General features: G+C 37.3%; 1 protein-coding gene and 1 long non-coding RNA gene across 2 annotated transcripts in view; one reads left to right on the forward strand and one right to left on the reverse strand.

Moving 5' to 3' along the window:
* Window positions 1–25,354, forward strand: part of LOC126974509 (uncharacterized) — a 289,593-nt gene that overhangs the window by 117,078 nt on the left and 147,161 nt on the right. The gene's annotated exons all lie outside the window — the stretch shown is intronic.
* Window positions 5,404–25,354, reverse strand: part of LOC126974422 (organic cation transporter protein-like) — a 34,486-nt gene continuing 14,535 nt past the window's right edge. Inside the window, exons 2-8 of the mRNA XM_050821911.1 lie at window positions 20,611–20,818; window positions 17,321–17,421; window positions 16,727–16,881; window positions 12,431–12,690; window positions 10,632–10,977; window positions 9,413–9,594; window positions 5,404–7,990 (exon numbers count right to left, since the gene is read on the reverse strand). Coding sequence (XP_050677868.1) covers window positions 7,703–7,990; window positions 9,413–9,594; window positions 10,632–10,977; window positions 12,431–12,690; window positions 16,727–16,881; window positions 17,321–17,421; window positions 20,611–20,818 — 1,540 coding nt within the window. The 3' untranslated portion in view covers window positions 5,404–7,702. The remainder of the gene's footprint in view (window positions 7,991–9,412; window positions 9,595–10,631; window positions 10,978–12,430; window positions 12,691–16,726; window positions 16,882–17,320; window positions 17,422–20,610; window positions 20,819–25,354) is intronic.

Below are 25,354 nucleotides of genomic sequence, written 5' to 3' on the forward strand. Positions count from 1 at the left end.
GAAGCTATCCATATCTTGGTTAATAAAACAATAAAACTTTTCAATTCCAACGTTATACAAGATGGAGTAGCTAAGTCGTAACTCAAATATGTAACATGCTGTCGTTTTTTTATAAGCTACGTACTATCAATAGGTGGAGGAAAATATTCCCATTTTATATGAAAACTCATGCATTTTTTTTTAAGTTTATTTACATTTAATTATTTATATGCCCTTATGTTCGACGACTTCTTCCACCTTGTACTTCCGGGACTTCTGACCAAAAAATAAGTCGTTTTGCTATTCTTCTCTTACACTTCGTAGGAATTCTGAGGAGACCGAAACAGGTGGAAATCTTAAATGCAAGATCAGCGCTATATCGTGGCGGATACTAATGTATGGCGTTAATACACCTCCCTCTCCTCCCAGCAAAACTCTTCTTTGACCACCTCGTTGTGGTGGTGATCTCCACAAAGGTTATTCAGAAAGCTAGCTAACTCAATCGGCAGACTGGCTCTAGGACAGTGTTCTAGCGACCAGCGGGCCTACCATGAACTCTTATTGCAATTCAATTGACAACTTAAAATAAAATGCTTTGCTATTTAGTACCACGACGTGATTAGAGCTATCTAATTTAGGTTGACGTCAAATCAAGTCGGAAAGTGAATCATGTTGTTGATAACTTTTAAAAAATTGTGAAAACATACAGAAAAGAAAAATCTTATTGATGGAAGATGAGATGAGAATACTTTATTGGACTTTTTTTGTAAAACAAAATACTGAAAATAAAATACTAAGGACGAGGCTGTAAAGGCTGTTCGCAAGAACGAATTAAAAAAAATGTACTTTGTGCTCCTGTCAAATCAAACATCAATGGAGGTGCGTTCATAACTCGTTATTTTTACGAAAACAACTTAACAAATATTTAATTTGTAATTCAAATAACTATATATATTTATCTTGCTATTATTTAATAAGTACTAAAAAGGGCTTAATGGTTTATAATTTGCCCTAAATAGCGCAATTTTATAATGTATTTTTAAAAATCCGCTAAAATCATCTCATTTTAGGTTTCGAAACGCAACGCATATGGTTCAAGTAAGAGACAAACTTATGCAACGACTGTAGAGCCTTATTTCTTTCTCACACCGCGGACCACAGACAAATTTATTTCGTTCATTCTTCGTAACGACTCTAACGCCATTCAGAAAAGGCACTTCATGGTACGAATTTTAGCGATTCATTTTAGGTACCTAAACTGAACTGCATCGGAATTCTGTCACTAATTAAAAGTTGATCGTAGGCCCTCAGCGCTGGAACTCAAAAAGAACGAATGCCGTCCATAGTGAAGACAGATCGTCATCGGTTTGCCAGGCATTATATTCTAGTTTAATATATAATTATAGGTAAAGGTGAACGTAAATAATCAATTAATTGTTAATTTGTATCGTTTTTGTTGTGTTGAGTAAAGATGAATTTTGAGTTAGAAAAATTCATTACCTACATGGTTTAGCAATATAGTGATGAAATGCAATACTCTTTCTATTGATCAATTCCTACCGCTTTCTCTCAACTTCCTGCTTTGATCTCATCAGTATTGGGCTGTAGAGATCCGAGTCGATGGTTCAGCCCGGCGGTAAAAGATCATATTAATATGAACAATCCCCTTAGAATACCATACTACACACAGTACCATCTTATAGCGAGTTAACCCGAAGTTTGCACAGACTTTGAAGCCCAACCGACCATTTACAGACTGTTGTCGTACGTGATCTACGTTTTAACACCAGTTATAAATCTCTTGCTGTCCCTGATGAACGACAAAACTCGGACACGCGATGTCGTTTGTGTTGACATAAATTTAATTTGTTTTATTTAAAAATCATATCTTAGGAAATACCGTCTAATATTTACGTTGTTAAATCATCGTGGGCGGATATTTACTATGCCGAAACAAGGATAAATGGTCAATTGGCTCACTTGATGGAAAGTAAAAAACCAACTGCCCAAGTCTATGGGCGTCTGTCTGCAATACGAGAAGTCAAGAGATACGAAGCCGATCTTTGAAATGAGAGTGACTGTTTTCCAATTACAGCACTAGAGCGCATTATGCGGCATAATGCTCAACGTTGAGTGTTCCAACTAAAGCAACGCTTCGCACAACTATGGATAAAGGTACAAATTTACGAAAAATGATTTAAATATTCTTCGTTTATTGTATGTTTATTTGAGCTGATGGTCTTGTTACCAATGCTCTAAATAAATAAAATTAAAACTAATTAATGTACAAACAATGACTATTTAATTTTATATACCACATTTAAAATATGAATACAATTTCATTTTATAATTCTAAAGTATACTTACACAAATTTATTGAACAGAAGTATACTTTTGTCAACTTTGCAATGGCTTGATCGAATCATTTAATGAAGCAGACATCATAAATGTTTTCCTGAAAATGAACATATTTATCAAAATGAAGAAGACAAAATCTTATTTTCTTATTAGATTGCTAACTCTATGAATATTTTTTTGCAACACTGAACTTGGTACACACGCAATCTGTTGGCGCATTTTACAACTAATTCATGTTCCAACTAAGCATCAGCACAATTCGGCATTGTGCAGCACTGAGTCGCATTATGCTCTGGGGTCATGAACTCTTATTGCAATTCAATTGACAACCTAACTGCTTTGCTATTTCGTACCACAACGTTATTAAAGCTATCCACTTTTATTTGACGTCAAATCAAGAAATTGAATCGCAAACTGATTTAGTTCGTTCATTCATTCGTACCATGAGGAAATATTTCAACCTAAACGTTGCTAATTAGAGGAAAGTGAATCGTGTTGTTAATAACTTTTAAAAAATAGTGAAAACATAAAGAAAAGGAAAATTTTATTGATGAAAGATGAGATGAGAACACTTTATTGGACTTTTTTGTAAAACAAAATACTAAAAAAAATACTGAAAATGAAAATACTAAAGACGAGGCAGTAAGGGCCCGGGCTATAGCCTGTTCGCAAGAACGAATTAAAAAAATGCATGGGCCAGCCATCGCCTCCCTCGACCATATTTTAGGGAAGGGAACGACCCGTCCCACGTCACCGCCACAAGCAGTGACATTTAAGCGAGCATGATGAAAACTGTCACAGGAACTCAACCAAATAACAAAAAAACAAGAATGTTCATCTAAAATATATTCAACAACACTCACTAAACACCTCTACTCATAATTTGACCATTTTGCTTTTAGTATAAATTATCAATTTTTAAAAATTATTCATAATTATAAATACTATTTTAATTAATTAAGGGTAACTAAAGCTAAAATCTTTTAGAGCAATTCATACCCATGCTTTCTTATCATCTAAATAATCCTTTAAATTGTAATATGATTTTTCCATAAGTTTATGTTTAATTGCTTTAATGGCTTTGAACTTGTTGAGGGTCATTTCCATTATGTTCTCAGGAAGCTTATTATAAAATCTAACGCAATTACCGATGAATGACTTATCGAGTTTACTAAGCCTAGAAGTGGGTATTAAGAGTTTATTTTTGTCTCTAGTATTAATATTATGTTTTGAAATTTATTGTCATTTTTATGAACATACACTAAATTTTCATATAAATATTGGTTAGAAACAGTCATAATTTTAAAATCTTTATATTTATATCTAAGCGACTCTCTTGGTCCCATACCATAAATTGCTCAAACAGCTCTTTTCTGCAGCACGAAAATAGAATCAATATCAGCAGCATTACCCCATAATAATATACCATATGACATAATGCTGTGAAAGTAACTAAAATAAACCAATCTTGCAGTTTCAATGTCTGTTAAGGAACGAATCTTTTTTACTGCGTATGCAGCAGAACTTAGTCTACTTGATAAATTTTCTATATAATAATAATAATAATATTGACACAATTTTCACACAAATTATCTTGCCCCAAGTTAAGCGTATATAGCCTGTGTTATGGGTTACAAGACAATGATATACTTAATACAATATACTTACTTAAACATACATAAATTCATATAAACATACATAAATACATTTAAACATCCATGACTCGGAAACAAACATCCACATTCATAATATAAATGCTTGCACCTACCGGGATTCGAACCCGGGACCTCTAGCTTAGTAGGTAGGATCGCTAACCACTCGGCTATACTCCAGGGCCCTATTGGAGTTTGGCATCTAGCGTTATTCCAAGAAAAACAGCGGTATCAACTATATCTAATTTCTCGTTTTTAAGCTGTATATCGATTGACACTTGCTTAACATTAGGTAAAGTAAATTTAATGCATTTCGTTTTATTACCATTAAGTAAGAAGTTATTAGCTTCAAACCAATGCACAACTTTAGTTAAAGCATTGTTAACAACATCAAAATTAGGTATGAAACGGTGTATTTTAAACATAAGTGATGTATCATCAGCAAACAACTCAATTTGATATTTATCCTTTGCAATATAAGGGAGATCATTTATATAAATAAGGAATAGAAAAGGTCCTAAAATCGAGCCCTGTGGAACCCCCATTTTAACTGTTGATCCAGAGGACCTCTTTCCATTGATATCCACCTTTTGTATTCTACAATTTAAATAGGATGTCATTAAGTCCAATGCTTTATTTTTAATACCGTAATGGTGAAGTTTTCTAACGAATGTTTCGTGTTCAACACAATCGAACGCCTTGGATAAGTCACAAAAGACGCCAAGTGCATCACGAGACTCCTCCCAGGTTTCAAATATATTATGTATCAAGTCAATACCAGCATCGGTAGTTTAACGACCCTGGGTGAAACCAAACTGTTTGGAGTGCAATAAATTATTTTGGAAAAAATGACGAATCAATTGATTTAAAATTAACTTTTCAAAAATTTTACTAAAAGTGGGTAGTACAGATATTGGTCTATAATTAGTAGGGTCACTGGTACAACCTGATTTAAACAGTGGAACTACATTACTATGTTTCATTAGGTCAGGAAATTCAACTCTGAATGGAAACGATAAACTAATTTTAAACTTATAGCTAAGTTGGCGGAAAAACTTCATGCGTATAACTACACAAAACTATTCAGTAAACTCAAGAACTGTCCTGGTTGCTATTCAACTATGATATAAACTAACATATAACAAACAATAAAAAGTAACGGAAAAGTGTATGAGTCTTATGTATCTGCTTATCTATGTCTATCGTTTTCTAACATCTTCAAACCTATTTTACAAATTTCTTCACTTTGATCAGCCATCAAGTGAAGTGATGATATATACCTTATCTTATGTGTCTATGTCCCCCGTTTGCCCTGTCCGCCACTCACCCGGAGTGGGGGAAAGGTGGGAGTGCCAGTTTAGTTCCAAGGGGGCGGTCGTAAACGCGGGCTCGACAACGATCACCACATCGGAAGATGAAGGCCTGCAACTGGGGCCAGCTTTTTCTGCCACCCAACTGCAGGCCGCTTGGCAAGCTTACGTATCCTAAATTCCCACTCATCCTGGGCGCCACTCGCTGGGAGTGCCGGCAGGTGGGAGTGCCAGCTCAGTGCGTCAGCCATGCTCGTACGACCTGGGTTGCAGACGGACCGACACTGTCGCACAGGACACGCGGGCCTGCCGCCGGGGCCAGCTCCTTCTGCCACCCGGCGTCAGGCCACACATCCAGAGGCACCCTGGCGCTGTCCCCTGAATCTGTCCAAATGCCTATCGTGATGAGTGACTATATATAATATACGTGGAAATCTCTTACATATATTATATAGATAAGAATACTCATTCCATCAAAAGTAAAGTTTTATAACAGATTTCTTTTTTTTTCTCATTTCTTTAATTAAATTTATCTTATTATTTATATTAATTTATTATTATTATTATTTTATTATTATTAACAAAACTTATCTTATAACTATATTTATAATACTATGGTTACACAAAATAAAAACTGTTATTACGGGGAAGCGTACCAAGAATATTGGTAGCATTTCCACGTTGGATAGCTGGGCTGTTCCTTTGATGGAAAAATAGCTGCCAGCGCTTGGGTTGCCAGTAGACCTATTGAGGTGCGTAGATGAACTTTATACATTCTCCGGGCCTCTGGGCCCCACGGGCCAAGTGTCTCGACAACAAACGGCACAAAGATGTATGACTCACTGAGACCGACATATTTACGACGCTTGCTATCTTCGGCAGCACCAACTGACGTAACTTGGACATGAGAAATATAGAATAACATTATTCGATATATTAAATATTATTTTTTTACAGGTATAGAATTAAGTTTAATTATTATACAGACACAAACGATTATTTTATAAAATAGCATTTATGCATATAGAGAGCACACTAGATTTGGCCGTGTTAAAGTCAAGATAGTAAGATAGTATTGTGAGTCAACACGTTTAATTGCATTGCTTATCATTTATTTATTTATTGTTCTATTAGCACGGCAGTGCCACTTACACTAATTAGACGAAACAAAAAAATATTAAAGAATTAATTAATTAAGTATACAATTTCAATGCTCTCAGCATACCTTATAGTATCTCAGAAACTAGGGAAGTCCACCCATCATTGAATGGATCCCATTGAGCATTCTTGTCCGCGCGTTGAAAGATGCCAATGAACGCGGTATAGGTGCCATGGCTCGGGCAACGGTGCGATAAAGCGGGACCACGAAAAGTTTATATTTTCGTAGGCGAAGATTATTGAATTTAGGGACACGTACACGACATAATTGCTCATGAAGATCTGGAGCATCAACGTCTTCTCGTAAAATTCTACACATAATTTTTAGCTGATCACAAGTCCGCCTGACCTCCTGGGAATTAAAACCTAAACAACCTAAGAGAAATTTGGTTGTACTTATACATGAAAGGATAATATCGATAGCAACGTTTGTACAGGTATCTTAGGAAGGCCTTCTGCACTTTTTCTAATAATAGTCCGTACTTTCCGTACGATCCAGACACAGGTGCTTGTTTCCAGTTTTCTTCGGACTAGGGCATAATATAGTAATCATCTCACTCTCTTTTATCGTGAGGCACAGCCCACCCAGTTTTATTTTGAGTCACCTCTCTCATTGTTTTGTGAGTCATCTCTCTCAATTGTTTTGTGAATCACCTCCTTCAATTGTATTGTTAATTAACTCGCGCATTTCTATTGTAGTTTGTTCCCTGACTTCTGACTCTTTTTGGATCCAATGAGTTATCTGCCAATACTCTGTGTAGTTTCTGATCTCCAGTGTGATCTGTTCAATGTTTTCGACATCAGGTGGTACTATTGATTGCAACCTAGCTCACTCTTATATATGACAATAAGGGATGAGAAGAGCAGGACGTTAAGCTGATGGTAATTAATACGCTCTATCCATCACGATGCAGTGCCGCTCAGGATTCTTGAAAAACGCAAAAATTCTGAGCGGCTCTACAAGTGCTCTCGTCACCTTGAGACAAAAGATGTCAAGTCTCATTTGCCCAGTAATTTCACTAGCTACGGCGACCTTCAGATCGAAACAATAATGATTACACATTCCAGCTTCACGGCAGAAATAGGCACTGTTGTGGTACCCATAATCTAGCCGGCATCCTGTGCAAAGGAGCCTTCCACTGGGATGCCCATGGAAATTCATAGACTTCATCCCACACTCCTGTCAAAAGCTTGTTGATTGACAACCAGTTTTAGGATTGCATATCAAATTTGGTCTCGCAACAGTCAGTTCGTCGATGTTGAGACTGTAGCTTGAGCACTGTCAACTGGCGTGGCTGGCGTGGCGGAAGCGACGTGGGGCTGGCGTCGTGGTGTGATTCTGGTGAGTGCCGGCGCTGGTGGCGGGGTGGGTGCGGTGGTCGTTCGCCGTTTCGCTACTCTAGCGGCGCCCATTTGTGCAGCTCCGCTGGTATTCTGCGGCAGCGGAGAGCGGCGTGTTTCCGGCACAAGCGCTACGGCGGCAGCCGCGAATAACGACACCACGCCGTACAGTATCGCTTGGACTGTGGTACTCTGAAACAAATTCATGGGAATTAAAATTACATCATTAAGTCGGCAAACTAGATATGAATAAGAAGTGAATTTTCTTTTGGAACAGATATTCTGGTAGTACTTTAGAAATAATCTCTCATGCGAGGAATATCTTCCATTACAAGGAACCAATTGTTTAACTATGATGGCACTGTCAACTGCCTGCTAGCAATGTTAAATAATGATAATACCTTAAAGCTCCGATCAGCGAAAAAGCTAAGTGGTTGACAATCGTCTTCATAACTTTGGAATGTAATGTCAATGCATATACACCTTTATTGGGGATAAAGCTAACCGGCGCCACAAATTCCAGACCACATCTCCGCAGCACTACCATGCTGGAATTTTACATCCAGCACATATCAGTCGTACCGCGGAATAAATAGTGATTGATGGTGGACGTGAAAAGAGCATCATAGGCCAGCAAGTTATTGTCCTTGTGAAGCGACGGAGGGATAGGCTGGCAGAAGTTTCCTTGCTTTTCCAGCCTTGGCGAGTGAACAGAACACAAGAGTTCCCGAGAGAAGACGCAAGCTGCTCACCAATTCTGCCTATGTGCTTTAACTTCGCCTTAACAATAACTCTTTTGACGGATCTGGAGATATGATAGTCGTGTTTTTTAAATTCGTTAGTGTTTTCAAATTTAGATATCAACTCACTGACCCAAGCCTGATAGCATTTCAAGATTCGGCAGAACCCATTTTGCAGAGTGGTCAAAGTATGATTGAGATTTGATCGTTAGGCACCGAGGAGAACAGAATGAATGCCATACCTTGCAGCCATAGTCGACAGTGGCATCTGGATTGTCCAGCGAATTCTAAGTCTAACATAGGTAGGATGCAAAAATACCGCATCTCATGCTATTGTGCCGGACTATAGTACCACACCTGGCGACAACGGAATGCGTGATCGGCACGGTGCTCCGGACCAGTGCGACAACCCCAAAGGAGGAGTTTCTTCCGGCCGTTTTTCTCAGATCTGAGGCAGTTTATTTTGAATGAGTGGTAGTTTTTGAAGTTCAATAAGTGATTATGAATCCTATTTTGAATAAAAATATATGAATTTGGAGGGTCAACGTAAGCTATGTAGCCGGCTGGATGAGAGGTCAACAGAAGGTAAACTAGCAAGGTGTATGATCTTTTGCTTCTGGGATTTGCGTCGCCTCAATAGCTAGTTGTGTCAGATCACATGCTTAATCGAAGTCGCGAACATGGTATGTGAACTCAGCAGTGGAAATCTGCTCCAACACGGAATCTAAAGCGATTATTTATTAATAGTGAATGTAGAGAGTCAGTTTTTATAAGTGGGTCATCGCAGCATTTTATAGAGAATAATGACCTTCACCGAAAACCTTCGAACCTTCGTCGAACGAAGCACGAAGGGAGTCGAACAGGCAATACTTACAAGCAGTGGCGTCTGTGGAGCGAGGATGGACCCAAGACGACCGACGAGCGAGGCGGCTGCCAGCGCGGAGGAGCGCGCAGACGTCGGAAACATCTCGGCAGTAAATACGTACAGCGAGTTAAACGCGAGCGTGACCGCCAGCTTGCCGGCGAAGTACATCCCGTTCAGTGCGTCCGGGTCCGCTGGAAGCATGCCCTCATTACCTAACGTCTGATTTCCTTTTTACTAGGCAGCAAAAGAAATCCCTCCATCCCATTCTGGACAATAATGAGCATCATCATCATCTATTAGAACTTTTAGGTTAAAGCTCTGTATTTATTTATTAGCAACCCAAAAATATACCAACTAAGCAGAATTTTTATGACGAATTTTAAATATCATTTACCTAATGTTCAGATTTTTTTATCCAAGTTTCATTTTAAATAATTTTTCTTTGTTATTAGTAATTTACATTATTGGGTTACATGTCTTGTTTTATTTAAGTTTACTTAATTTTATTTTTGAACTATGAGAATTGTTTCATAATTATATTTTTGTGCACAATTTTATTTCTGTTCATAATTAAATTTTTATTTGTAAGATTTGATTTTTTATGTTTACTTGCGTAGCAACTTACCCATAGGCGTCTGCAGAATACCAGCGTTGTGGCTAGTTTCAACTTTCACAACATAAAGCTGGGCAGACGACCTTTTGGTTCAAAGCTTATGTCTATGTGTATGATTATTATGTTTGCAAATATATTTTTGAACTAAATAAATATATTTTCTTTCTTTTATCATTCTACTTAGAACAGAACTAGGACGTAGTCAAGAACGACGAGCCAAGAAGATAGTACGAAGATGATTCGGTATTCGTCTTAGCTCGGGTGTAATCGGCGTGCGGTGTGAGTGCGGGAAAGAGCGGCCGGGCGAGCAGGCACTCAGGCAGTCAGTCAGGGAAGAACTACCGAGCGAGGCGCTTGTGTCGTATGCAAATGCCGGGAACATTATACTGTGTTAATTGTGAAGTGTTCCTACTTTTACGATTGTAACGTTTGTTGCTGATTATACCTTGTGTTTGTAAGACTGTGTTTTACTTGCTGTCGTGTTCAACACCCTCAAAAATGGATAACCACGAGCATCCTGATGATTTGACCAGTCTTCCCCCGTCATGTACCTATATATAATTATGGGATTAATTTCATCAATTTAATTGGAATATTAGATTTGGTGCGACTCACACAAGTAAAAGGGCGAGATGCTCGTAACACCGCACAGCAGGAACGCGGTGCCAATGCTGAGCCGTCGTCCAATCCGCTCTAGCGCCATCATGATGAGCAGCGAAGCCACGATCTCCATCGCCATGTTGAGCGCAAAGTTGGTGTACTTGTTGCCGGAGAGGGCCACGGAGTTGATGGTGAGCCCGTAGTACACGAAGGCGGCGGCGACCCAGCAAAAGCTGCAAGTGGCCAATCGCAGCATCAGCACGCGTGACCGCAGCACACTTAGCCACCCGCCACGGTCATCACCGCCGCTCTCGTTGGCGCTCTCCAGGGCGTCCAGGACCGACTTCTTACGAAGAGTAACCTGCAAACGATGAGGAGCTATTACCAAAACTATTACCAAATTCGGAATACGAAGTTTCGGTTGACGGATCGTACATTTTCCTGTGTTTCGGATCCGAAGATAGATACAAAGCTCGCGATCAGACATTTCGTCTTCTGACATTTATTTTTTCGCTGATTGACATTATTATGATCGTAACTACAACTTCACTTTTTATGGTTATGTTTATGGTTCCGAAACGAAGACCGTCCGCACTATTCGGATCCGAAGTAATTTAGTAATAGGATTTAATTCGAAGTTCGTCGTTCTTTCATTTCGGACTGAAACTTCGGATATCGATTTTTGTAATATACCTGCTGTTGTTGACATGTGAGAAACGACAGGTTTTACAATATTGAATCGATATGATAGCTAATATCTTTACCTACTTTTTGTATGGATACGATATAGTTTGTATTTATTTAAATTTATTTATTTCGATATACACTATCATTGTATATCTTTGAGTTCTTGTATGTTGTTCTCACAAGCTTAACTTTTTCCGAACATATGGTAAATTTAGTAATTTAAAAAAAATATTTATATTGACGATTCAAAAGCGCTTAATTTAAGCCTAATTGAATAAAGTTTATTTGACTTCTTGTTTGACTTTGAAATTACAGAATATTCTGATTTACCTTTTTATCCTTAAATTTCATAAAATATTTTCAAAAACGCTACACTCATGAAATCACCCGGAGTGCAACAAAACAGAAATGCACGCGTCATCTCTATCTGGCTTAACAAGTTGTTGCGCGCGGTCGGCACCATCGGAAGCGGCGGCTGACGTCGGTGCCATACGTACCTATCCAGAACAACAATCAGCTCAATATATCCGCATTATGAACCTTCCATCTTAAAACTTTCAAGAGATGTCTTCATGTCAAGTAGCTGGACCGACGATCTGGACAAGTCTAGCAGGCTGGGGACAAACTACACAGATAACGCGCGAGTTGAATGCAGAGATTAGGAAGCGATAGTGCTGTGACCTAATTATAATTGATGACGATAATAATTATGAGTGTGGCGATAAATTTAAACAATACAAAAAGGTAAGTATTTAATTTAACCTAATAATTAAATCTCAAATTTCTGATCTGCCTTTGTACAACACACATTTCTAAAACATTTTTCGCCATTTCTCGTGCGATGAATAAACAATTGTTTTTTTTTGGATCGGAAACTAATGGACTCGGATCAGTCCTTATTAAAATCAAACAACTAACGTGTTATTTGTCTCGTGGGATCGCTATTAACGTGATAACACGGTAAGCGACCACTACGGCACAGCACTACACTGTAGACTCTTTACCTCAGGCGGCGACTGCATTCAACTCGCGCGGTAACTGTGCCTACTCTTCGACACGCGCCTTGTTTCAACATCAGCTAGTAGAGTGACAGTAGCAGGGCGGTATCTAGTGGGCGGGGGACTCACCTTGTTCCAGCTGGCTGCCTTTATGATCACAGCGGCCGCGCGCTGCGTGCGCCCGGTGACCTGCAACCAGCGCGCGCTCTCATCCAGAAGCAGCCAGTAGAGCGGCAGCAACAGGGCAGGCGTGTGCACAGCTCGCAGCAGGGCACGCCACGTTTGGAGGCGGCTGGCGATCCATGCGAACAGTACGCCACCCATCCCGTACGCCACGCCGGTGGCGCAGGCGAACGGGGCACGCAATGATGGACGCGCCAGTTCAACCACTGTCATACAAGTTTCATATTAAGGGAGGAAAGCTTTTATCAGTAAATATGACGACACGAGCAAGAGCTTCCTCTTGATCGTAAGGGATATTGAATATTCCAGACACACCCAGAACTACCATACCATCAGCTGAACGTCCTGCTCGTCTCGTCCCTCATTTTTATTAAAAAAACTTTGATCGGCAACACGACAGCGCTTGTCACTTTGATATATAAGTACAAGGACTTAAATCTAAAATACATGTACAGATAATAAATATTTGTACACTACTGTTTGATGGTAAAAAGACGCTGTTGTCTTAAGACAACCCATCATTCAAGCTGGCATTCTGTACAAAACTTCCCACTGGTAAATAGATACAGTATGACAAGCGGGCATACAAGTCATTTGTGATCCTCATGTTCCTGTTTTTTTCAATATTTCCAATGAGCCTTGACAAATTAAGTTGTTTTTAAAGTATGGTCTCAAACCGGTTACACTTCAGGATTTTTGATAAAATCAAGTGGTCAAATCAAGTAAATTTATCTTAGCGAACTGTGTACGACTGTTCCAAAGTTTTGTTTCGATACAAATGTACATACCATACTAACTGTGTCTTCCAATTTGTCAGCTTGGACTTAAATCTATCTCGGCATATTTATAAAATGACACATGGCTTTGTTTCTCAACTAGTATGAAAACTTACACTACAATTTCGTTGTTTGTTGTATCCTGTATAAATAACCCTGGACAGGCTGTTCCATATATTTAACAGCAAATTTTTTTGTGCCTATTTAAATAAATAAATTTAATAAATTTCGTTTATTTCAAAGATTACATATACAGTTTTAGTGGTTGAGTCTTCCCAGTAGTTGTCTTAGGACACTTGTATTGGGAATATCTCGCAACTTCCTTAGCAGATACATTTTATTTAGTAAACAATATAGAAATAAACAGAAATGATTAAAAACCAAATTTTACAATTTACAATTAATTGTGTGTGTGTGTGTGTGTGTGTGTGTGTGAGTGAATGTGTGCATGTGGGTTTGAATTGGACCTTTAATTGGGTCCATCTATACAATGCGTGTGTTTGTCATGTCAGTCTGATCAGAAGATTCTCCACTTCATCATAAGCAAGACAAGTTAGCCAATTATTTAAAGGTATTCTGCATAGATGTTATGTCATAGGATATATATTTAGGACACGATTTATTTGAAGCACCACTTGCGAGCATCCAGAGAACTAATTCTGACGTATAATACAAAACGGCTGCGAGAGAAGCGTACATTTTTGCATTATGAATTAATTTGGTTCGTTTTCCGTGTTATTGATATTCAGGAATCAACGTAATAAAGTACACTTTTTTTGTGTTAGTAAATAGTTTCCCACCATCTATAGATGTTTGTTTATCTGAGTTAGTCATCACTAGGACTATTTTGATACCGCAGGCTCTCGCTATGGCCAACAACGCCAAAATGGCGAATGTCAAACAGGCACAAAAGCACTTTGACAGCCGCCAGTCGTGTGGTAAATAGTAGAGTTCAGTGATTGGGACCTTTGAAGAGTGGATTCAATAATGGCCTGCCAGAAGTCGCAACTAATGCTCGCGTAGCTCTACAATCTCTACTATAAACTGTTCAAAATATATTATGTTAAAATTATTAGCGCAATGTAGAAGAGCACGAAATGTAAAGTCAAAATATTTACGTCTGAAATGGAAAGAGTTTGTCATTGTGCTTATTTATCGTTACTGCGTCTAATGCTCACGAAAACTACAAACACATTGTAAATGGGAACTTATTAGTAAATAAGGGTTTAATAGTTCTATCTACTGTACTGCAACCTGTTATAAACTCTTTTTTACCTATGTTGTATTTATTTACTGATTATTATACATTTGATTGAAACTGAATCTTATTTCGTATATTTATAATTAACATATTTATAAAAAAAGACTGGCGTAGGTTCACTACAGCTCCGCCGGTGGTTAGGTCGTTAGACTTAGGAACTTCAGCACGATGCATGCCGTTCACAAAATAGCTACCTTCTGTATCTGGATCTTAATCCAGTTATTTAGCGAGAGCCACTTGAGATGATTGTCAAGGCTCTTTGCTATAAGACCGTTTGCGGAAACGACTATCGGGACAATTATTCTTGAATCAACATACCACATGTCAGTAACCTCGTGTGCTAGGTCTAGATACTTCGATAATTTGTCAATCTCCACTTTCACGAGGTTATCATTACACTAAATGGTGATATCAACAATAAATGCCCCACGCTCTAACCTATCAACTTACACAATATCAGGCTTATTCGCAATAATAGTTCTATCGGTGATGATAGTGATGACCACTGTTATTATTATCATTGATGTCGTATCTATGCATGAGTATTTTATTAACGGATCAGTCTAGCTTTACAACGTTGAAATGCAGCCAGTATTCTTGGTGTACTTTTTCGAAGATATGGTTATAATCATTGTTTCATTTTGAATAAACCAATTATCCACCTATATGATATAATATACTTTGATACTATCTTCAAATCAAATCAAATCAAAATCAGTATATTCATGTAGGTCACGAAAATGACTCTTATGAATGTACAAAAAAATTACTTAAGCTACTTCGTAAAGGGTTGAGCTGATGAAAAGAAGTAACAAGAAACTCATTGCCACTCTTTTAAATCAACATTTACAGATTCATCTCTTTTACAAATTATTTCAGTACAATATATTAAAAGTGATCTCAAACGTCAAAATACTCAACGCCTTACACGAGTAAGTCAAAAAAAAGTAAATTCAAATTAATACGTAAAACATGAGACATTAAGTACAATAGATGCATCAATCCACACACACCGTATATAAATAAAGGTATTCTATCTAATCCGTCTAAGTATCAAGATCCACACTACAAAGCGAAAGCATCAAACCTGATAATATTCAACGCTCAATTATATTTCGTTAAAATATCACAAGATGCTTATGTAGCTATCAATTCTAATTAAAATATTATAGACTAAGGTTGCAGAGTTTCAAATTAAAAACCTAGAGAATCAGCAAGCAGGCTTAATTCACTTATCTTCTGAATGATTCAATATTATTACCATCCAAGGAATTTAATCGTTGGATATTCCAACGATATCAAAATGTAGCTAACTCAAATTCCTTCAACATACACTATAGAATAATTAATAATACCTACTACCGTGTTATGCAACGGCTTAAGTTTTAGAAGTGAAATGTACTTGAAATGTTTATTATTGAAAAGAACATTAATTACTAAATCTATTTACTCATATACTAAATTAATAGACATTTGAACTCATAAAGGTAAGCACTGTTTTCGATTAAAAAAAGTATCGAAAAAATATATTCCAATCGTGTTTTCAGCTTCGGCAACAAAAAAAAAGGGTTTGAAAATACACATATTTAAATTTCCCTTTGATAGAATAATTCGTTTAGTTGTAAAATCTTGTCACAATCTCATATAATTAAGGGAGCCTAGCCTAAAGCTTGGCCAGTCATCCGAAGAAGTTAGTGTAGTAGTTAGTTCCGAATCATACCAATACTCAATTACTTAACTTTAGATCTAGAGCTAATCAAGATAATCTTGCGATTGAATTAATATAAGGGGTTAAGTATTAAATTACCGTTTTGTACAGAAAAATTCAAACATCTTATCTTATTTGATCGAAATTTTTAATCTCGTTATCTATCAATTTCGCTATCTTACAGTAGGATTATTTATTCCTTTGATGCGAATCAGTTTCTACAAGTGCATTCAATTCATCATCATTTTCCGTATTGGCTGGTATTTCAAGATTCATTCTTCCAGTCTAAATTTTCTCTTCCGAAGCAATTAAACCAAAGACGCACGGTGAATTCAGTAGCAGTACTATACTCTCCAAATACATCATTGATAATTGGAGCTGTTTCTGCTGCGTTAGTTCCATGCTTGAGAGCTCGTATTCATAAATCACTCTCGTTTCCAATATCCATCTTTACTTTTGGATATTCAATACATACTTAGTGGAATGATAAGAAATACCCATGACGTAGGCAGCGCTGGTGAAACCGTATCCGAGTGCAGCCTCGAAGAACTCAACGGTGACGTAGAGCTCGTAGTTAGGTGTGAATGACTTCAGGAGGCCCAGCGCGCCCGCAAACCCTGAGAATATGCAGAACGCGGTGCGCCGTCCCCACCTGCAGAGTGAAGACAGAACTGAAATTAACATGTAGCCTTCAGATGAAGAAAAGGAAAGAATTGGAGGAAGGAAATGTACACATATTATCAAATTATTAGTAATCTGAGGTGTTAGCGCAGTCACCAGAGTGCGTTTCCATTCCTGACACGCCAGATTCAACTGCAACATCGCTGATGCACAACCCTTACCAATCAAAAATATAAACGGAATAAAAAGTGTCAGCAGGAGCGCTGCGTTGCACACCGTTCCCAACAAAGTGCGCTCCCGCAACTGATATGTTAGATAAAATTGCAACATTGCCCATGCAGAACTCTTACCCATCAGAGATATAGCCGGGGCAAGTGGTAGCGCTGCGTTGCGCACCGTCGCCACCTGAGTGCGCTCCCACTTCTGAGACGTTAGATAAAATTGCAACATTGTCCATGCACAACCCTTACCCATCAGAGATGTAGCCGGTAAGTAGCAGTGCAAGCGGTAGCGCTGCGTTGCGCACCGTCCCCACCAGAGTGCGCTTCCACTCCTGACACGCCAGATCGAACTGCAAAACACATTTTACATTACCCTACTGATAATTTATTAAATTGTATTTACTTAAGTTGTATATATTTGTATATATAATCGAATAAATAAAAAAAAAATGATGCGGTGTCTTGGGACACCAGGTAGGAACGAAGTTCCTTCGGCTAATGTAGAATCGACACAAATTCTACTCGCTTGTGTATGCGACTGTCGCGCCTGCGCACGTCTCATTTAACGGTTTTATTCCACGCACTTTTCCACGCACTTTTTTCCACGGATTTTTTATTACGGTTTTACTATCACATTTTTTTCAGTTTGGTCGCGCAGCAAAATCCCTATCCCCTCCAAGCCTGCCGTAAGGAACTTCGTTCCAACAAAATTAAATTAGAATAACACTGTAGGATTTTATTTAAAAAAACACCTACAAAAATCATTGTATTTAAAAATTAAAATGAATTGTGCCGCGCTTGATGTATTATGCTAAAAGGAGCTGACTCTCTCACATTGGTTTTTGTTTGAGACTCCAACACAACACTGGTTTACAGCAGCTCATTCAGAGCAAGCAGTTACTTCCCATTGTAGTGTGTCAAAATATATAAATATTTATAATAAAGATATTTACAATTATAACATTCTTTCATATTTATTTAAAATTGATTATAAAACTAGCTGACCCAACAGTTAATAATATATCATAACATCAAGAATTATTTCATAAAATATGCTGTTGTTATAATGAAATTATTGTTTCACAGCAGAACGGTCAAACCGTGCGTCAAAAAATTCTCTCATAGAAAATATTATGTCCATACAAAACCAATATTGGAAATAAAAATAACTATAGGTCCCAAATCGAAATAAAAACTACCGTATCTCTCAAAGTGGACTAAATTGCACTCCCTGAAGTATGTCCCATTAAAATCCGTTCATTCGTTTAGGAAGAGGATTTATATATATTAGGATATAATTCGAAATTATTACTAACTTAACGAATACAGAAAAATATATGTTATATTAATTTTTTAATATGTTTCAATTTCCAAATTGATGGCGATAAATTATTCTACCAATTGGTTGCATTGTAATATGTAGTATCCAGACCTGGTTATTATATTTGGTGTACTGCATTGTCGTGACCATTCGAGTTTAAATAAAAAGGTGTTTTGCTATTTATGGTGCCGAATAGCAATGTCGACAAATGGACGCCTTCCATGTTCAGAATGGCGTCTTTCAAGTATGGAGTAACGTGTTGTTGTTGGGGTTAATGTGGACTTGGGAGGAATGTTCGTACAGAATCGATCATTAGATAAAATATTTGTTTAATGTAGAAGCCTAGGGCCGTAAATTAACTTTGACAAGACCAGTGCTTCACATAATCTAAAATCTATTTTGTAGACCACTGTATGTTACTCGTACACTGGAGTACTTATTTAAAATGATAATACCGAATAAATTGTAGAAACGGTTTAATGTAAGTACTTCTTAATTACAACAGAAGTTTGATATAAAGAAGAATGCGAGCAAGAGCTGTTACATGTCTACAAAATGAAAGTGACAGATGCAACCACAACATTGTGGCTAATGTAAGAAAAGTATTGACGCATTTTGAAGTACCGCTGTGCTCGTTCTTAAACGCCTGAACAACCACTTATAATCTGAAAACAGGGTTCGCTATTACTGTGTTTATTTATTCGAAGAGATGAGCTTCATGTACGTGTTCAATGGTTATATTATTGGACATCATTGCAACGGGATGCTACTGCTCAGTCTTTCTCATATATAGAGTACTGCAAAGGATCAAAATTTTGCTAGTCCTCCCAGGACTTTAAATTAAAGAATTATGATCTGATCACGTATTAACTTAAAAGATAATATGTTACATATAAATATATATGTTACAAATAATGTATTCTTAGGATTGACGGTGATGCAATTGGATACAACAAAATTAATAGACTTTATCTGCACTAATAACAGATTTTATCTGCACTATATAAATTCAATAGTAGTGGTCCGAATGTTGCTCCGTTGTAATCTTCGGGCTCAAACCGTAGTATGCTAACTTGAAAAGTAATAATGAAGCATAAGCTGTATCGAATACCTGGCAATAATCAAGGATATATAGTTTACTTTATGAAAGAAGAGGACAAACAAGCATACAGACGGGTTATCAGATGGTATGTTATCACCGATGCTGTATGTGTGTTTGTGTCTCTCTTTGAAAGGTACCTATAACATTTTTTTAGCTGTTTGTATCCTTTGCCTTGAGTGGCGCGGACTTTCGGACTATCTCTACGATGGATGTGACATGTTCTTCAAGAAGTTCTTCATCGTACTTGGTTGCAGTCAGACGGCCATTAACGACAACCAACTCTGTGTGTGCGTCTGAACTAACTCCTCCCCAAATCCTTTCGGACCCCATTGTAACCGACCGTCAGATACATAGTTATGAATGAGAAGCGTTCTACTCGTCTCCGCAATAACTTTTCTCGGCCACCTGGAGCTGTTGGCACAATCCTACTGTCATTCGTTAACAAAACTTTACTGAACTACTCCACTGTCCAGCTGGCATGTTCATCATCTAATATAAGTCTCTCATCTTGATGACGCTTGAGCCGTACCGATCTATGAGCGAATTATTTTCGTTCATGCATTCGTCTTCTAATTGTACACTTGCTGACGACTCCACTGCACGACGGTTGAAGGCGTGGCCTTCGGAGGTAAGAAAACTGTCTTGCAAAGTGGTTAGGCCAATAAACTGGTCATCCCGGAGGGAAGTATATTAGTTTCGATCATTTTAACTTTTAAGAGCATGCCTTAACATCGTACGAAGCTCATTAAGAAGTAAAGCAACAACAAGATGTGTTAGTTTGTTTTGTGTAATACCCATGCAATGATATGAGGGCAGGTCGCCATCGTCGATAGCGAGTGACATTAGGTATAGTCATATCCTTCAAAAACATTGGTTAATCGACAATTCCGTTTGCTACTGACGTCATGCAGTAATTGATAATTGACAAGGTTTTGTGCCTGTTAAAACATGCGGGGGTTGTGTTATTAATAGTGCCGGCGAGCCGGTCATGGGCCGGCCGTTGGTAAGCCCATTAACAGCCTAATCGCTCTTAAGTGGTTCTATATGCAGAGGTCTCAAGGAAAAACCACTGCTTGATTTTACCCAATATATTTAAAACAAAAGAAAGCGCCCTACTTCAGCAAATATGGTGTCCTGGTTCTCGTAGAGGAACTGATCGCAGGGTAAGGTTTCGTTCGGGTGGAAGTGCTCTCGCTGGCAGGAGTTGTGCTCAGTCTGCAGCGGACGGTAGCGGCGGCAGGAGTCAGCGGGTAGCAGGTCTCGCACCGTCTGGTTCTCGAACTGACTCTCATGCACAGCGCCCTCACATTCCGGCACCAAGCATCTGATCATCACATCAATTTATTCAATTACAAATCATACAATCTGCTTTCAAGCGATTTTTTTTATGGAAAAGAAGGACAATGGAGCCTTAATCACCTGGTGTTAAGTGATCACTGCCCACATTCTCTTGCAACACCAGAGGAATCACAGGGGCGTTGCCAGCCATTAAGGAAGTTGGGTTTATTTAGTTTTCCGTAACAGCATTTATAAAAGCTTACCGAAACTGCAAGAAAAAAGTGGGTCTTTGCCTAAAAGTTTCCTGTAATTCATCTGGTGCAGAAAGAAAGCGGTGATCACATTAACATCAGATGATCCGTACCTACACTATTTATACACATATCCCAGAAAAAATGATGATTCAGTGGCTGTTAATAAAACTTATTTTGCGTCAAGGCGTGAATAAGTTACTCAATTAGGAAGATTCTATATAAGATAGTAAACAACATTTAACAAAAAAATACTGTCATTTTGTATTATTTTCGTAACTTTTTATGATTTATATAGGTTTTTTTTTAAGATTGAGAAATAACTATAATAATTTGCCCATCAAATATTTATTTGGACTGATAAATCAATGCCTGCCATTCTCTTTTTTGAACATATTTCTATGCACACATGCTTAAAAGCTATATTATATTATTTCTAGGTCAGTGAAAGTGTTCCAAAGATAACCGTTCATTACTCTTGGTACCTACTCATTTAAAAGGCGTTGTCTCAAGTCAATTTCCCAATAGTATCCATTCAGACCATCAACTGAAAAGTAGATTCAGTAGATGGAAATCATGGAAAGATGAACATGAATGCCAAGATTTATGAATGTTGCGTAAAATATCAGCACAACCATAAATTGAATAGTGAAGTAATGTTTTCACATTACTGCTTTAATGAAGATATAGGCGCCGTTGTGGTACCCAAAATCTAGCCGGCATCCTGTGCACATAATAAGTAAGTACGTAGAGATCGTAGTGTGCGTTAACTGATTTATCTATGTGTTATGACCACAGCTACGAAGTGAGGACGATTTAAAATGAATCTTATTACTGAGAGTATAAAGTAGCTATTTCTTTATAAGGTGTAACAAAGAGATACATTGTTGCTGTTTATTCTTTATCTGTGGCTGAGTCCCAAGTTTTAAATACCTATCATGATCTGTTTATCTCACATGCAGCTTCGTTGTTCATATTCTTATTATCATCTTAATATATATATATTACGTGACACGTTGTTTGTCCGCGATGGACTCCTAAACTAATGAACGGATTTTAATGGGGATTACTTCTTGGAGTGCAGTTTAGTCCAACTTGAGAGATAGGATAGTTTTTATTTCGATTTGGGACCCATTTTTATTTTTAATTTCATTATTTGTCAGTTTGACAGTTCTGCTGTGAAACAATTTCCTTACAGCAAAGAACAGGGAGCAATGATGTTCTATACGTCATTGACAGGGATCGTAATTTACAAATTATTCTTGGTGTTATGAAATATTATTGACAAATACAGGAACAAACAGTATTTTTTTATTATGCACAGAACAACGTCTGTCGGGTCAACTAGTAATAATATATATTATTATCTTATATCAATATACATTATTATACATGACGCAGATATAATCTAATCGTTATGATAAAACAAGGATTAGCTATAATTGCTGTTTAAATATTATGAAAAATTGCAACTATATAACATGTTCTACAGATTTTCTAGGTAAAAATCGTTTGTTTTTTCGTTTCGATTTATTCTTGTATCCAATATACAATCTCACCATGGCTTACAGACGTACAGACCAACTGATTGTCTTTTTTTTCAAATTAAAATATTTTTATTCAATATAGGATGTGACATTACTTATTGAAAGTCAAAAAACTACCACCCATCCCAAAATGAATGCCTCAGACCTGAGAAGAATGGGCGCAACAAACTCAGCGGGCTTTTTTTTTCATCGAATAAATATGTTTACAAAGTAATATTGTACAATTAAACTTATTATTTAATAGCCTGAGGGAAGATTATCAAGAATATATTGAGAAGCAACAGTCAAGATGTTAATTTCCTTGAATTTTGCTCTCAATGATTCTTTAGGACCTAGGTTATACATAGCGCGAATAGCCCTCTTCTGCAGCACAAAGCCGCTATCCCAAGAAATCGCCTAAATAGCGCTTGATACCATTCCTTGGCGTTGTATATAAAGCTTATGAGTATATTTTTCCAAAAAAAATTAATACATCTACAGGATATGAGAAGAATATTATTATAGTTTCTTTACATTTCTATTTTTTTATAGACAGTGTGAAATAAAATCACCAAAACACCTCCAACTATTACAGTTCAATCTAGATAAAGATTGTATGAAAATTTATTAATTGTACACCAATACCAAATTTGTATTATGTTTGTAGTAAATTAAAAATCCTAATTCTAATTCTGAATTAAGGCGAAGGGTAAGCAGAAAACACGCAAACAAGGCATTTTTAGACAAGTTTATTAGTGAAATTACACCATTTGGAGCTATGAACACTATTTTATCATATAACACATACCCTTATGGCTTATTTGTAGGTTTCTAATGTTTGCTGTTGGTTATAAGTTAACACTCCAGAGCTATTTTCAACTACCACTTTTCATTGCAGTTAAACAAGTTTTTTCTAGGCATGACGCATTTGTTTAGTACTACTCTCAGAAAAGGTATTTATATAGCTTGTACTTTTTTTTGTGTAGGTCCATTTATTCAGATTAGTAATCAATAATGAGAATTGTAAGCATATAAACTGTTTGCGCCTGTTAAAATATTATGATTTCCACGCAATAATTTTGAAAATGTTGGCTTTGTTACATAGATCGCGGGCCGGCAGCCGTTAACTCATATCGCTCAAGGTCGCTAGCATTTAGTGTCGCCTTAAAACTATGGCGATCTAGTGCGAGAGAGGTAACCTAGCTCCGCTCGATTCCTCAAGGTCATTGGCTCAGTCCCCAGCCTTAAATGTATATTTTTCTAATGAGCGCAAAAGTGAATAAATCAAATAAATAAAAACAATTACTTCAATATCTCGATCCCGATCTTCAGCCATCGATCAATATCCATATATTGACCGACAGACGGTGGTCTACCAGTAGAACACGTGAGCCGTGCCAGTACAGACCAGTATGGATGAGTGGCCCTTGAACCCCTGTTCTGATTTTTCATTATAAAAGTTATCAGTGGTGTTTATATTGTGGCTACATTACACGCCGACATGCCACCGATACGGTATCTCGTTGGAGACAAGAGATAAATACATAATGTGGGTCGAAAGACTGTGTAACACGGGCTTAACTCAACTTATCGTAGTTCCGTGAGCACTAGCGGACTTTGACGTCACAGGTTGGCGGGAACTGGTCTCCAAAGAGGATGTAAATACTAGATACGTATTAAGAGGTGGAACTGCCTGAGAAAAAAAAACTACGTTTAAAAAAACCAACTTCAAAAACTGAAAAGCAAAAAATAACTAAAAATTTAATCTAATACTCCTCTTATGCAAACCTTTACCTTTAATATTAATAAAATACTATTATTTGTGTGATACCTATTGATAGATTTTAAGTCCGTGCCAAGCCCTAAACAATAAAAAACTTAATCAAAATCAGTTTATTCACGTAGGTCACGGAAATGACACTTATGAATGTAAAAAAAAATAAGTATTTTTCTTACTGAATCTACCACTACTTCGTAAAGGGTTGAGCTAATGAGAAGAAGTAGCAAGAAAGCTCTTTTATATCAAGATTTACATTTAAGTACATACATCGATTTACAAATCATTTCAAATTAAAATATAATATGTAAAATGATGCAATAGACACACTCAAACTTCAAATAGTCAATGTCTTACACGAGTAAGTCAAATACGTAAATGTAAATTAATACAAAAGTTATTGAGTACAGTAGCTGCATCATCCACACACACCATAAATAAATAAAGGTATTCTGTGAGCATTTTATAAGCGATTATAAATAAATAAATATGTATATATCCATACATATATATACATATGTATGGATAATACACACAATAACTTATAAGTATCTGAAACCGAGTCTCCGGCAACAGGATCATCCTGCCACTGCAAGCAGCGCCCGTTCACGAGCATGACGCATGGGCCATCCATCGCCTCCCCCGACCATATTTTAGGGAAGGGAACGACCCGTACCACGTCGCCGCCACAAGCAGTGACATTTAAGCGAGCATGATGAAAGCTGTCGCAGGAACTCAACTTTTTTACTGAGTTTGCAGCAGAACTTAGTCTACTTGATATATTTTCTATCGATATATCGATTGACACTTGCTTAACATTAAATAAAGTAAATTTAATGCATTTCGTTTTATTACCATTTAGTAACAAGTAATTAGCTTCAAACCAATTAAAATCAGCTTACTTACTGTAATTATTATTAAGGATGTCTGGACGCGCCTGTCTGTTCGCTTGGGTTGATTTGTTCTAGACGAAGCTATCCCGCTCAAAGTCACGCGTGGCGAGTGTAGGTTGTTTTTTTTTCATTTTT

The sequence above is a fragment of the Leptidea sinapis genome, chromosome 32 (assembly GCF_905404315.1).
Source record: "Leptidea sinapis chromosome 32, ilLepSina1.1, whole genome shotgun sequence".
NCBI lineage: Eukaryota > Metazoa > Arthropoda > Insecta > Lepidoptera > Pieridae > Leptidea > Leptidea sinapis.